The sequence below is a fragment of the Anabrus simplex genome, chromosome 4 (assembly GCF_040414725.1).
Source record: "Anabrus simplex isolate iqAnaSimp1 chromosome 4, ASM4041472v1, whole genome shotgun sequence".
NCBI classification, from domain to species: Eukaryota; Metazoa; Arthropoda; class Insecta; order Orthoptera; family Tettigoniidae; genus Anabrus; species Anabrus simplex.
Window position 1 is genome coordinate 19,455,607 of NC_090268.1, and position 13,945 is coordinate 19,469,551.

The 13,945-nt window shown below is 37.1% G+C and overlaps 1 protein-coding gene and 1 long non-coding RNA gene across 4 annotated transcripts in view; one reads left to right on the plus strand and one right to left on the minus strand.

Annotated features, from left to right (window-relative positions):
• Ca-Ma2d (Ca[2+] channel Muscle-specific alpha2/delta subunit) overlaps positions 1–13,945 on the minus strand; it is a 318,622-nt gene that overhangs the window by 40,500 nt on the left and 264,177 nt on the right. For 2 of the 3 annotated variants that reach the window (XM_067145020.2, XM_067145018.2), the window contains 2 exons: positions 13,076–13,223; positions 11,652–11,708 (listed from right to left, as the gene is read on the minus strand). In XM_067145020.2, the coding sequence (XP_067001121.2) occupies positions 11,652–11,708; positions 13,076–13,223 (205 nt within the window). The remainder of the gene's footprint in view (positions 1–11,651; positions 11,709–13,075; positions 13,224–13,945) is intronic. The other variant, XM_067145019.2, reaches the window with a different exon arrangement.
• Positions 1–13,945, plus strand: part of LOC137500400 (uncharacterized) — a 38,235-nt gene that overhangs the window by 2,990 nt on the left and 21,300 nt on the right. The gene's annotated exons all lie outside the window — the stretch shown is intronic.

Sequence of the window (13,945 nt, forward strand, 5' to 3'; positions counted from 1 at the left end):
TTATTTATTCTGTTATGCCAAGCTGGTTTCTCATTAAGATTAAAAGGTATGATTTTTCCTAAATACTGAAATTTATCAACAATTTTGATTTCTTGCCCATCAGTTATTATTTTATTTACCAGTGGAGGATGTGTAAACATGATCTCAGTTTTTTTCAAAGGATATTGTAAGACCCATATTTTAATTAACTTCAGTTCAGTGTGTCCAGTAATTTTAGTATGAATTCATAAGGTTGATGTTTGTATGAAAGATTCATTTTTGCTGTTGTGTTATACTGGATGTATAAAAATTAATTGGCCCATTATTATAACATATTTAAAAAATATGTTATTTTAGAATTTTTGAAGTGTGTAGAATCAGACTTGCTGACATACAATTTTAATATGTTAGTTTAAATACCGGTACTAACTCTGTCAAGATTATTTACCTGATGAAGACCCAATCATAAGTAAAATTGTAAATCCTTTTGATGGTGAGTGTTATTTATGTCCTTTGGCTTGGCCATACAATCGGTGCACTCCTAGGGATCCTTGTGTTCGCCAATTGATTTTAACCAGGACGGGGGCAGTATGTATGTATGTATGTATGTGTGTATGTATGTATGTATGTATGTATGTATGTATGTATGTATGTATGTATGTATGTATGTATGTATGTATTGTACCGGTTACGACCTGTACATAAGTATTTTTTGAGCATAAGTTACGTTTATTTACCACGCGTAATGTTCCGAGCGCGCCTGGTTTGTTTACCAGCAGCGAGGACCAGCTAGCGAGTGTATGACGACTGTGAGCTGTGACGTAGCCACAGGGGCTAGCTAGACCGCCCGCTCGTCTCAACACGTGTTACCAGCCTTGACTGGTATTTTCTGGATTCCACGTCACTTGTTCTAGAGAGTTCGATGGAGAAAATTTTGAAATTTCTATAATAATGATGCTAGCGAATCGAGCGATATGTCATCTTGTTTGGGATCACCTAAACGTCCCAATGCTCGAGTTTCAAGCAAATCTATCGAGGGGTTCGGGAGATATTCAATCAAACCGTATTATGACGTAGACATCCTGGATTGAATAAAAGGAGGACCTACTGTAGCCTATTCACACAGTCTCAGCTGAGTAGTCAGCGGGGACACCCTTACTGCTACTATCATCGTGGAACTCTGTCATTATACAAGTGTGGGAAGACGATTCTTCAAAGTAAGTAGAGTATCTAGAAGAATTCTGGACCAGCGCTGCGAGAGAAGAATTCTGGACCAGCGGCAGCCACTGCGCATGCCCCGTGCGCTTCACTCCCTGAAGGGGCCTCTCACTTGGCAAGGCGTGTGTGGAATGTTAACTACACATATTGCAAGGTCTTAATGTGAGAGGTAATTCACTGGCTTTCACTGGCTAAGGGGGTCAATCACATGTAGAATGAGGACAACACACTCAGAGGTCTTTATGTAAGAGGTAATTAATTTTCTTGAAAGGTTACTCTTGTGGCCAAGGTACAGTAACTATGTGGCAACTGGATTTGCTTTAATAGGTCACTTGCTGGTGAAAGCTGAACAGGATGTTAGTTTATGTAAAAAAAAATGATCCCTCACTCCTCTCTTACTAGAGGGGTGAGGGGGAAACACTAAGGAGTGCTACAGTGCAGCTGTTACTAGGCAAGATCCGCTTTCTAACTTGTTGAAGGTTATCTCTGTCACGAACAGGATGTTTATTGTAGGTTGTAATTTTGAGTGAAGGTGAACTAGTGACAAGTCCAGCCTACTGGTGAGGAGTGAAGGTGGTGGCAGGGAGTATTTAAGGAGCAGAGCGCAACATGAAAACTATCATCTAGTGGGAAGAGTTCTCTACTACTACTACTTTTCTTTCCTCTTCAGTAAGTGTAAGTTTATTTAGTTTGTTAATTTTAAAAAAGATATAGCAGTTTCAACAGAATGGATATGTTAATGAAATTAAACAAAATTGCCAAGGCACCACAATTTCATAATAGAAAGTTAAGTGAGTTGCAACTTAACCATCCATTTAAGGTTAAAGCGCTGAGAGCGGTAGAAACAAGATTTGGGAGGAAAATAATCGTTGATATAGAAGGGGAAGATGAGGAGACTGTGAGTGTTTTCCTGCCGGCGCAATTCTCAAAACTTACAGCAGAAGAAATAGAAGAAATAAATTCTTTAAAAAACAACTTGAAAATGATGTACAGAGGCATGGAGAGGGGCTACCATCAAGTGTGCTTCCTACAGTAGAATGTCATCAGTTACGACATCTATTTTAACTAAGTAAGTATGCAGAGAGTATTTTCGTTCTTAATGTAAATTTTTTTTTCGCCGTATTCGCATAATTGTTTTGTTAATTGAAAATAGTATGTGGTGTTTCTTTTCAGGTCCGAGGTGGTAATATGATGAAGTGGAAGAAAGTTGAGATTAAACCAGGAACTGAACATCAAGCATATCCAAGCATACAGAGTCGTCGTCTTCAAGTACATCGAGAGGAGGATGTGGTCGCTACTTCACAGCCTGTTGAAGATGAAGCGGGACAACTGAGTGCACAACAAGAACAAGAAGTGAGTGCTAATTGTATTGAACTATGGAACAGAGGGGGTTCTCTTTTTAATTATACAGTATATGTGACGAACCTGAGTAAAGCTTATGAAAGCCAGCAGGAAGTGACAGCTGCTGTAGTGCGATTTCTTTTGAGTGAACTTTCAAGTAATGAACATTTTCTACTATTTTTTGGCTATAATACATTCGAAGAAATTTATAAAATTGAATTCTCCTTTTCGTCACAAAATTCAAATAACATTTCCTATTACCGTAATACATTGCTAGGGAAGCTTCAGGAGGAGTTTCCTAGCGAAGCTGTACACTGTTCACGCGATGCAGAAGGTAGTGACCTAGCTCGATGGTTATACTGTGTAATGACGGATTGTACATTCTTGATAAGTCGTTGCTACAGCAACTGCTGGACTTGTCTTGAGATTGCTGAAAAATTTAGCACCAAATCGTAATTTTTTTTTTTTTTTTTTTTTTTTTTTTTTGTAGTCATGGAGTATCCTTCGAGCAGCAAACGTAGGAAACTAGACATTAATTTACAGACAGATGAAGATGCGGGTAGAATGCAAACTCATTTTGATAGAGCGTTTGAACGCATTCGCGCGTTTATGAGGGAGGTAAATGGATCAATACTAATTTCATATCGGTTCGAACCTAGCGACGAGCGAGAAGAAGCTCAGTTCAAGCTGATTGAAAATCAAAATAAACCAATATTTGGTGCGTTCTATGAACAAGAACTGCAGAAGACAAAACATCCTAAAATATACCTCATTGATAAAATTTTAAAAAGAAAGAACGACAAAGTTTTCGTATCGTGGCTAGGATTCGACGCCACGCATAATTCATGGATTCCGAAGGAATATGTATTCTAAAAAAAATCAATAGTAAGTACGCTAGTATAATATATTTTTAATTTTTTACTCTAATGTCTGATAGATTTACCATCTTATAGTGTCCTCTCTCTATTGTTGCAGACTTCCCTTGCTCAAGAAACTGTGCTGTTTGTTTTGTTGATGACAACGTTGGACATTACCTCAAGCAAGAAGATATTTCCACCTCAACTCTGCATAATTAATTCGAAACATTTGTGTAACATGTATCTTAATAAATTATAATAAACAAAATTTAACTAAAGATAACCTCTTGTAATTTTTTAATATTAAATTCCATCCTTTTTCCTACTCCTTTACGTATCTGTGTTAGTGCGACGTAAAAAAAATTATATTTAATTAGTTTATCTTCCTAAGAGCAGAAAAGAAAGCAAGATAAATAAAATATATTTTTGCACTCACCTATAACAGTTCAAATAAATTAAATTCTCCTCCTCCTCCAGGCTCACTTCTTAATCTTCTCCTATATAGAAAGAAAAAGTTAATGTAAGATTAAAATCTTTCGCAATCCGACAATAGACGAAGTCTTGAAATTTAGAAAAAAGTTAAAACTCACCAAAAATATCGCCATCACTTCCGTGATCGTCCATTAGCTCTCTTAGTTCTGCTAACATCGCGTTGCAGGAAAAGAAACTAAATTTGTGGATAAATAATATATTGAAGTTCGGGCTTTCGCGCCGTAACAAAATACGTGTACAGTATGCAGCCTAACGAGAAGCCGAAACTCTTCGTTAGTCATATGTCGGATTCTGTTTACAATCGCTCTTTCAAATGAGCCCTGTACTTCCACTATATTATTTATCTCACACATTTCCATTAATCTAACTATTTCCCGCAGCGCTAGAAGCTTTTCAAAGAGAGTTTCTTGGACGGACGGCATTTCGAAGGCAGTTTGAAACTGTAACGTACCTACAGCAAGCGATCGCAGTATATATACCTGTTCTAACGGTGATATGTAATTTGAAAAAAACAACTAGTTTCAAAAAACCTGCCTGGATACAACATCTGCTAGTAAGCTGCGTAGCGATCCGGACTTGAGTTCACGCATCCTCTTTTTTTGTAGCCTTGATGAAACCGTGGTCAAAGCACGACCATGACCAGCAATGACCGCGAAAGAAGTAAGGCGTTAACCGGTTTATGCGAAAGCTGCTTGCAGAAAACATCCGGGATAGATATACACTACAAAGGAATGTTCTGCTTCAAACATATGTCTACAAAATAATAATTTTACACACAATAAAGTTGCGTCTGGTAATATAATGTGAGATTATCTTACACCTAGCATTAAAATTTTTATATAAAGCAAGTGAATTCGCTCACATCTAGATGAGTACAAGTTCGATCCTCCTCGTTGGCAATCATAAAATTATTCTCTCTTCGCTATTTTAACACTAGGTAACTGCTAAGAGAAGTGTACTTTAAAGCTAACTGGAGTATACACCATGTCAGTGTGACGTAACGTAAACTGTAGCACACTATTTAAAAAAGTGTGTGAATAAATATTAAGGTATTGTCTTTGTTGGCAACAGTGTGTGCGTGTCATCAGTCATGGAGCGACAAGTAAAGAATGAGTTTGGTGAGAAGAGAAACCGTAACATCCAGTGTAAATGTGAACTTTGTACACCAAGTATTAAACCTGATCCTTTACGTACAATATATTTCTCATTAGTAAGTGAGGCTATTACATCATACTATACACATGGCAGTTTACTTCGAATGCCACAACATCTAATTCGCTATTTACCATCTGGGTTTCTCTCAACATATGCCGCTAAAGATTTAGATGAAGCATGGGAGAAACTACCCTACTATGTAAAAGCAAAACTGGAAATAGCAGTCTGCAGCCCATGTGTCAGACATTATTGCTACAGAGGACAGGATGAAGTTGATGGTTTTGACGGAGCGAATCCAATGATTAAAGACTGTGAAGCATGTAAGAAAGAATTTAATCATGTATTTTGAACTAACAGATAAATAAAACAGTGTGATGTTCCACTTATTATTCGAGTTGCTTGAATAATTCATCCTAACCTATATATGCATACACATATTTTTTTTTGTTTTTACACCATCCAAATGCTATAACCTTGAATCCTTTACCAGATTTTATTTTTTCTATCCTCAAATCACCAATTCAGAGGTTGATTAAGAAATAATTCGTAATATTTTATTTAAAAAGAAACCATGCTTTACAGTTTTTCAACCAATATTTCAGCTACGTGGCAGCACGTTCTTTTGTTTTGTTAAAACACTATCGTGTTTGATGTCTTTGTTCACTGAAGTTCTTTGCTGTTGTTCTTTGCGGTGAATTCACGCGCCCCTAACCGATTCATTAGACGATTTATTATTTCATCTTCCGTGCTAAACATATATATTCGATATAATTTTTGATGAGATAGCACATCATGTGTTTGCCTAACTAATTTATTAGTTCAGAGATCATAATGCATTTTTTTTTTTGTGTTAGCCATCTTGGACAAAGATAATAAGAAATCACAGACATGACACTCTCATGTATGAGCTGTTTGACCTCGATGAGTATACACAGTTGCCGACGTATCCAACAAAAATGGTGAGATGTTTTTGTTTTATTCCGTATGTAAAAATTCATACTATCGCGTTCGTAACAACGGAATGTCTTAATCAACCTCTGATTTCAGACTTTATCCGAGTTTTTTTTTAAAATTTGTTTTTACCTAGTACAATGATATTTCATAGATGACATTTATTGATGTAAGGTTAGTAAACAATGCGTGTATCTATCGTCAAGAATTACAGCTAGATGTGCATCCTGTTGAAAAAATAATTAAAGGTAAGTAGTCATGAAAAATATTTTTATTATTTAATTAAACTAAGCACTTTTGTGTTGTCCTTCACTCATCACCAACCAGTTGGCTAGAGTTGTTACTCGCTAACCTTCAACAGACCAAAGCAGGAGGAGAGGAGCGATTCTTTTTTACAAAAAAAAAATCTCATATCCTGTTCACCTTTTGGGCAGCAAGTAACCTTGTCAAGCAAATCCAGTTGCTGCAATTATTTAACATGTAGCTGTCTCACCTTGAGCAGTGAGAGGAACTCCAGCAAATAACTTTTAGAAGCAAATCTACTCACAGAACCTTGCCTTTCAAAAAATATTTACCTCTTACATAAAGACCTCTGGGTAAGTGTAGTTAACATTTCCTACATGCACCCTAACAAGTAAAAAGAACTCTGCAAAAAAAAAAAAAATATAAATTTAGTACCATATCTAACATGATGATTTTTGTCAAAATGTCTTTCCTGTCACCAACATAAACAATTCAAGAGGTAATCACATAGGCAAGTAGGGTAGAATATTTTTTTTTTTTGATAATTGAGCTAAGCAGTTTTATTACACTCAATAGAGGATCTTTTTTTTAAATCTCTACTAGAAGAGTGAGGTTAATAGTGAACTTGTTTTGCTCTTACAATACCTTTCAGTAAAAAGATACTCAATTACGCACCAAAACAAGTGATGTCACCTATCACGCCCACCCACCCTAAGCATAGCAGTAGTAAGCCACCGCAAGGAGCGACATTCCACACTTGTGTGTAGCCTTGACAGCGAGAGGCACCCCCCCCGCACGTGCCTTGCCAAGTGAGAGGCCCCTTCAGGGAGTGAAGCGCACGGGGCATGCGCAGTGGCTGCCGCTGGTCCAGAATTCTTCTAGATACTCGTAGTATAAAGTGGACTCATAAGACTTCGAGTGTTGTAGAAAATTTTCTAAGTCTTCGTAATTGAACTTAGAATATTTACAAGTGTTAATTAAATGGACTTGTATTATTTACGTGCCTTCGAGACTGAAACTTTTCTAAGTTACGTGTCTTCGAAGCTGGAATTTTTCTAAGTGTTCGTGAAATGGACTTGTATTATTTACATGGGTTCGAGACCAGAATTCTTCTAAGTGTTCATTGAATGGACTTGTATTATTTACGTGCCTTCGAGGCTGAAACTTTTCTAAGTGTTCACTAAATGGACTTGTATTATTTACGCGTCTTCGAAGCTGGAATTTTTCAAAGTGTTCACTGAATGGACTTGTATTATTTTCATGTGTTCGAGACCAGAACTTTTCTACGTGATCATTGAATGGACTTGTATTATTTACGAGTATTCGAGATTGGAATTTTTCTAAGTGTTCGTGAAATGGACTTGTATTATTTACGTGGAATATTTGCGACTGTTGAGGAACTCATCCTTCTAATAGACAGTGATTGATTAACATTGCTAGTGATGAACTTTAACTTTCCAACGGCTTTAAACGAAGTTAGGATTTCACTTACATTTACTCAAAGACTTGTACATTTGCCAGTGTTGGTTTAAAAGACTTATAAATTTCGTCAGTGAATTTATTTATGTGGAAGGACTTGTGTTTTCGTCAGTGGTCACTCAAAGACTTTATGAATTTCACCAGTGATTAACTTTAAATATATTCAAACTTCCAAGTGAGTGGACTTGTGTTTTCATTCGAGTTTAGGCAAAGACTTGCACCTTCGCCAGTAATGAACTTTGAGTTTAACTATAATTTCACAAGAAGGGACTTGTATTTTTCGTTGCCAAAGTTATTCAGGGACGAGGATTTTCCTAGTGATAAACTCTAAATTATTAATACCACTCATATCGTTTTAGGAGTGTTGGAAGTCTTGATGTACAATTATCAAGAACTCTGCTTATAAGTTGATCATCCAAGGTTTTCATGGACTCAGTGCTACTAGTGACCTTGGGAACATCAATCCTCTCAATCTCATTGGGCTGAGGTTGTACATGGCTATCTACAACATCGCCTGGATCACCGGGGTTCAACCCGGGCCTCAGAGTTGGAGACATCTCTACTTGCCGTCAATCCAGACAGTCCAGCTGCCTCTGCCTGGAGTATCTGGAGTCCCTGGAATCCCTGGAGTCTTCTGGAACGTGCTTCAACCAGCTTGGCTTGGTGAGCTGGAGAACCCGAGCCATACGATTGGAATACGAGGAAGACAATCCATTTCTACTTAGAGGTGATGTGCAAATTCATGACTTATTTGAATAAACTCTTGTGCAATCAGAGTCAAAGTTTTTCTGTAGATAGGACCCTACCTCCTGTACTGAGAGGGCTACAATTAATCCAGTTTTTCGCCCTGAGAACTATAGTCATGCTACTTTAAAATTTAATCTAAGAGTCGGGCTCTTTTACTGATACAGTACGTGTGTGTGTGTTTTTTTCAATAGGATTTACAGGTTGAGGAATTAATTTCAAGTTCTTGGACAAATAGTAGCTTATTTTATTGAATACATAAGTTGCGATATCAAATATATCCACAAAATTCATTTCAGTGCAAAATAATTGTAAAATAATTTGATGGCTTAGTAGGTATTAAATTATAAAAAATGAATTGTAGTTAATATTATAAAGCATGCTATAGAAGTTGGTGTACAATGTTGTAGACTAATGCTTATTCTAATCTGGCAGAGTGCATTAAGTAGGACTACAGTACTTAATACCTCTGTCTGTCCATTTATTTTTGGAATATGTAAACATATATTCAATTAAAAAGATGAAATCAACACATAGAAATGAATTCACATCATTTGATGAGCTGTGGCCGCACCTGGTGTTTTGGCGCATGAATCAAATTATGAGCTCAGCTCGCATTGACGCATGGTCTCGCTTACCTTAGTATATTAGATTCTCTTTCCTATATAAGTTCTCACAACACACACTGTAAGGAACTAGAGGCATATACTGTTGGTAAACAATGCAGTCTGTATTTCTGTACGACACTGGGTTTGTTGAACAACAGTTTATTTTCTTCGCTATTCAGTGTCCATTATGCAATAGAACCGGCATCGCTATGATAACAAGAGTTTGAATGCTCTTGTAGACATTGTTTTAGATGGTGATTATGGCAATAATTATGGTTTGGAAAATGAATCTGAGTTATGGGGTAGTGATAAGAACAGTGAAAATTATTCAAGTGCGAAGAGTATTGAAGAAAATGAGTGAAAATGCCGCACAAGGTTTTCAAACGTGCCCAGCCGGTGACACAAAAGAACCGTTGTGATTGGAAATTGGAGAACATAAACATTAATCCTGATACATATATGTTTTGTGGATACAGAGGTGTTTCAGAAATACTTATGAAAAATTTACAGTCCTCCCAATGTCTGAACTTGTGATGTACATGGATCCGTTCTTTTCGAAATTTTTTAAAATGAAACATTTTGTACCACAGCCAGCAGTCATTCAAGGAATGAAGAACAGGTAAGCCATAATATTAAATGCCACGGATGCACAATTTGAGTGAATTATCTTCATTAGTTAGAATTTTATGCATGTTTCTATGTGTCAGGTACACTCGAACTACTGGTGGGAAAATTAAATCTGATTCCACAGTCAACAATGTGGCCATTTATTGAGATTTGAAAGGGTGAGTGAGAAACATATAACAGAAACCTTACGAGTACTATACATAGTTTTGTTATATAAGACAAGTACACTGATGAGTGGAACTTGGGGAACTATAACTATAAATCTAACATGACAAAATAACAGGTATCAGATTCTGAAGTTTAAATTGTGATAGAGGAGCTAAAACCTACTGTAGCTCAAGCCAACTAAATATAACATTAGCTTCTAGTGTCAAACAATTAATCTTTTGGGGATAACAGTATAATAAATAGTGATTGAACTGTAAATAATTATTACATCACACACACACTAACATTAGAGACATTGGTTCTTTCAGATTCAGAGCCCTGTATGCACATAAGAGGGCTAATGGATGCAAGCATTATTAATATAATCAAACAAAAAAAGGCAAGTAATGTGGTTAGTAAAATCTTTTGGGAGGGGAAAGAAAACAAAAAAAGCTATAAATACTAGAAGGCCAAAAGATAAGTTCAGGCAGAAACAGTCTTTAAAAATACTGTATTCTAATTAACTAAGATTGCCTTTACAAAGTACAACCAAATTTTGTTTATAACATTGGAAATATTGATTAGTATTTAAAACTGCCATCAGATATCAAAGTCATTGATCAGCACATGTAGCTGAGTAATCTATATATTAAAAGCGTGTACTAAAAACAGCTTTGTCCAATCTGTCTGTCCGTTCTACTGGGCCGATTTGCTTCAGTTTTGTTTTATTCTCTCCGGAATCACCTGCTGGTGAATCATGAGACATTGATAGGTCTCTAAGTTCAGCCAACTTTGAGTAATCATAAAATAAATTCAGTAAATTATCACTCCAATAATTGCAGGCGAAGGCTTACCCTAACCCGCATTACATTCTGTACTTGCCAGGTTGCTAAGCGACCAACACTTTCATTGATGTATGAGATTTTCATCCTTAGTACTGTCAATGCATACATCCATGTTTGATTGCTACCTGTCAAGCCAGAGAGTATACACTTCCTCTGATCACCGAAGAATACAATTCCCTGCTAGATACTCTTTGATTTTCTAACCTTTCCCAGCTTCCAAATATATTCAACAGATGGCAGAGTGTTCCTAATAACTTGCACGCTGCTAAGAGAGAAAAGTCTATGTAGAAACAGACTCTATCATGACATACACCTTAGACATTATCTGGGAACACCTATCGAAGGACAACCTAGCTACATGAGAAAGAGTGAAGCCATGTATCTTAAAAAAGTTCTCTGCCTGGCAAAAAACGCTCCTTCAAGACTAACCTATGAGCTCACAAGACACACGTTCTGTATAGAAGAACTGCGATTAGATATACAATTGATTTCTATGACACAATACCAAGATTTACATCAAGAACTGCAGGATAAAAAAAGGCAAATATATATGGATAGATTTTTATCAAACAGACAGCATGATGACGTCAGAATGGATGAATTAAAATGAACTGCAGCATACAATAAACTGCTTCTTATTAAATGTTCATAAAACCATTGAAATGGGCAGGCAAAACAATATGACTACGAAAGGTATATTGAGACGAGTTATCTGACCTATTTATAATGAATGCTGCGGAGCGGTGCAGGTGCTCTAGTTATTATTAAGACTACTTAGCGACCTTGGTATGTGACAGTTTCTCACTTTTTAACTTAAAGATCATAATATTGTATATACAGTATTTAATTTTAAACAGACTACAGCATTTGTGGTAAACAATTTCGATGAAAATAGCAAATTCTCTGCCTGAACATGACTTTGCAAACAGTTCGCCTTCTATTATTTATTTTTGCATCATCCTCACTTTGCTCTTCTTCTTCAACTTCGATATCCGGGCCATATTCATAGCTGTCGTAATATTCTGTAGAAAACAACAGAGTACAAGTTCTTGTTAATTGCTATATTCCTATCCTGTTTAATATAAGCCATAATTTATAAACCAAAAATGTTTAGTCTGGAATTATTAGATAATGCAGAAAGATTGAAATACTGAAACTGCATTCCTCTCTTTAGAATTCAGTGACAATCAGTGAAACTTATTGCCAAAGACTGTAACAGGAATGTACACTCATGTTCATAAAAAACAGAACACCTTGAAAGACTAGAAAAAGGAAGTTCATATTCACAGGACGTTCATTAGTATGTTCTGCAGACACGATTAGCATTTCAGTCACCTAGGTTCAGCATGTGTCCTGTTTCCTAGTAGGCACTGAGTCCTCCATGGGCACTGATAACATGTTCCATATGGCGTCTGGGGTGTCGTGCAGAAAACGTGTGGCTAAAGGTCGCAAAATGTCATTCACGTAGGTCAAACTGGTCACAGTGCCCTGCATGCGCACAACTGTGATTTGTGGTTGCACCCAATAGCACCCCACACCATATGGCCTTGAGTTGACGCTATATGTCTTGTGCGAGTGCAGTCAATGTGATGTCTCTCCTCCTGTCTGCGGCGAACCAAAGTGTGGCCATCATTTTCAAACAAACAGAATCTGGATTTATCTAAAAACACTGTTTGCTGCCATTCCTGTCCCCAGTGACATTGTTCCATACACCATTGCAGTCTAGCATGTTTATGCACATTAGTCAAAGGTAGGTGGAGAAGTGGAGGACGCGCCAGTAACCCAGGCCGTAATAAACAGCAACGGGCTGTCACTCCTGATGGTGTACGATGTGTTACACCGTACCATTGTTGCGCCAGAGCAGAGGAGGACGCAGATCTGTCCTGCAATGCCATTCGGATGAGATGTCAATCTTCTCAGGGGGTGGTCTGGGTAGTGCACCAATAATGTGCCCTCTTTCAAACTCGCTCATCTGATGGTACAGTTCTCGCATATGTCTGCTCAAGTCACACGTCACAAATGCCAACAAGAGCCGCAGGCACATTTTATCAGTCGGTTGGTGGTGCGCCGAAATATCGATGTGGACCTTGAACCTGAGAACCGACATCGTTCAAATGCTAATCATTTCTTCAGAACATATTAGTGCACATGTCCTGTGAAAATGAAATTCATATCTGTAGTCTTTCAAGGTGTTCTGGTTTTTATGAACATGAGTGTATTTCAGCCATTGTCAGTTATAGAAAAATTAATTCAAAATAATATTTTATAAAACAATAATATAGGAAAAGAAGAATACTGTTGACACTACTGTTAGTTTAAAGCATACTGAAAGAGATAGAGAGAGTCATTATGAATTTGTTTGTAGATCTGGGTTCTTCAGAAGACTTACCTTCAACAACTACTGGGGAATCAAAAAGAGAAATAGGACTGGCTGACACCCAAAATCCATACCATAGTTGATGCAGATTACTTTCAAAAAGGAGCCACACTACTTCAGTGAACACCCAGTTTATCAGCAAACTGAGTTGATAAACAGGCTGGAAAGAAAAACATCAATAAATCAAATCTTTTTTGCAAAATATTCTAAGAAAATTAAGTACAGTTACTTCTATTATAATGCAAAAGGCTTAAATCTCTTATATATATTTTTTCACAAGGATCCTGAATTTTACAAGAAACCACTGGTAGACCTAATGTTACAACTTGGAAAAAGTAAAAAGCTATGGGTATGCACAAATAAAAAACTGCTTGGACTTTACGGAATGCAACACATTCATAGGGGATTATCACATGAGGTGGCCTAGATTAACAATTATGAAACAAAGGTAGTGGTGCAGAATGCTTAATGAGTCTTCGATAATCCGTATTACGGGGGTAGCCCAGAAACTAAGGCACATTTTCTTTCTTCAACAATTATTTACTGAACACAATGAAACTTATACACAGGAAAGAATTATGTTTCTTCTACACTCCGTACTTTTCCACGTAATCTCCTTCCCGTTATATGACCTTCCTCCAGTAAGACACAAGGGCATGTCTGTCCTGTCGGTACCACTCCTTCTTCTGTTCATGAAGCAATTTCTTAACTGCGCGAATCACCTCTTCGTAATCATGGCCTTACCAGCGGAAGCAGTTGCTTTGAATTTTTTCTTCTGTGGAGAGTCAAGATGGTGCCATTCCATCGATTGCAGTTTTCTTTGGGGCTCAAAATGGTGAACCCAGGTTTCATCACCCATCACATTCTGGGACAAGAAGGCTT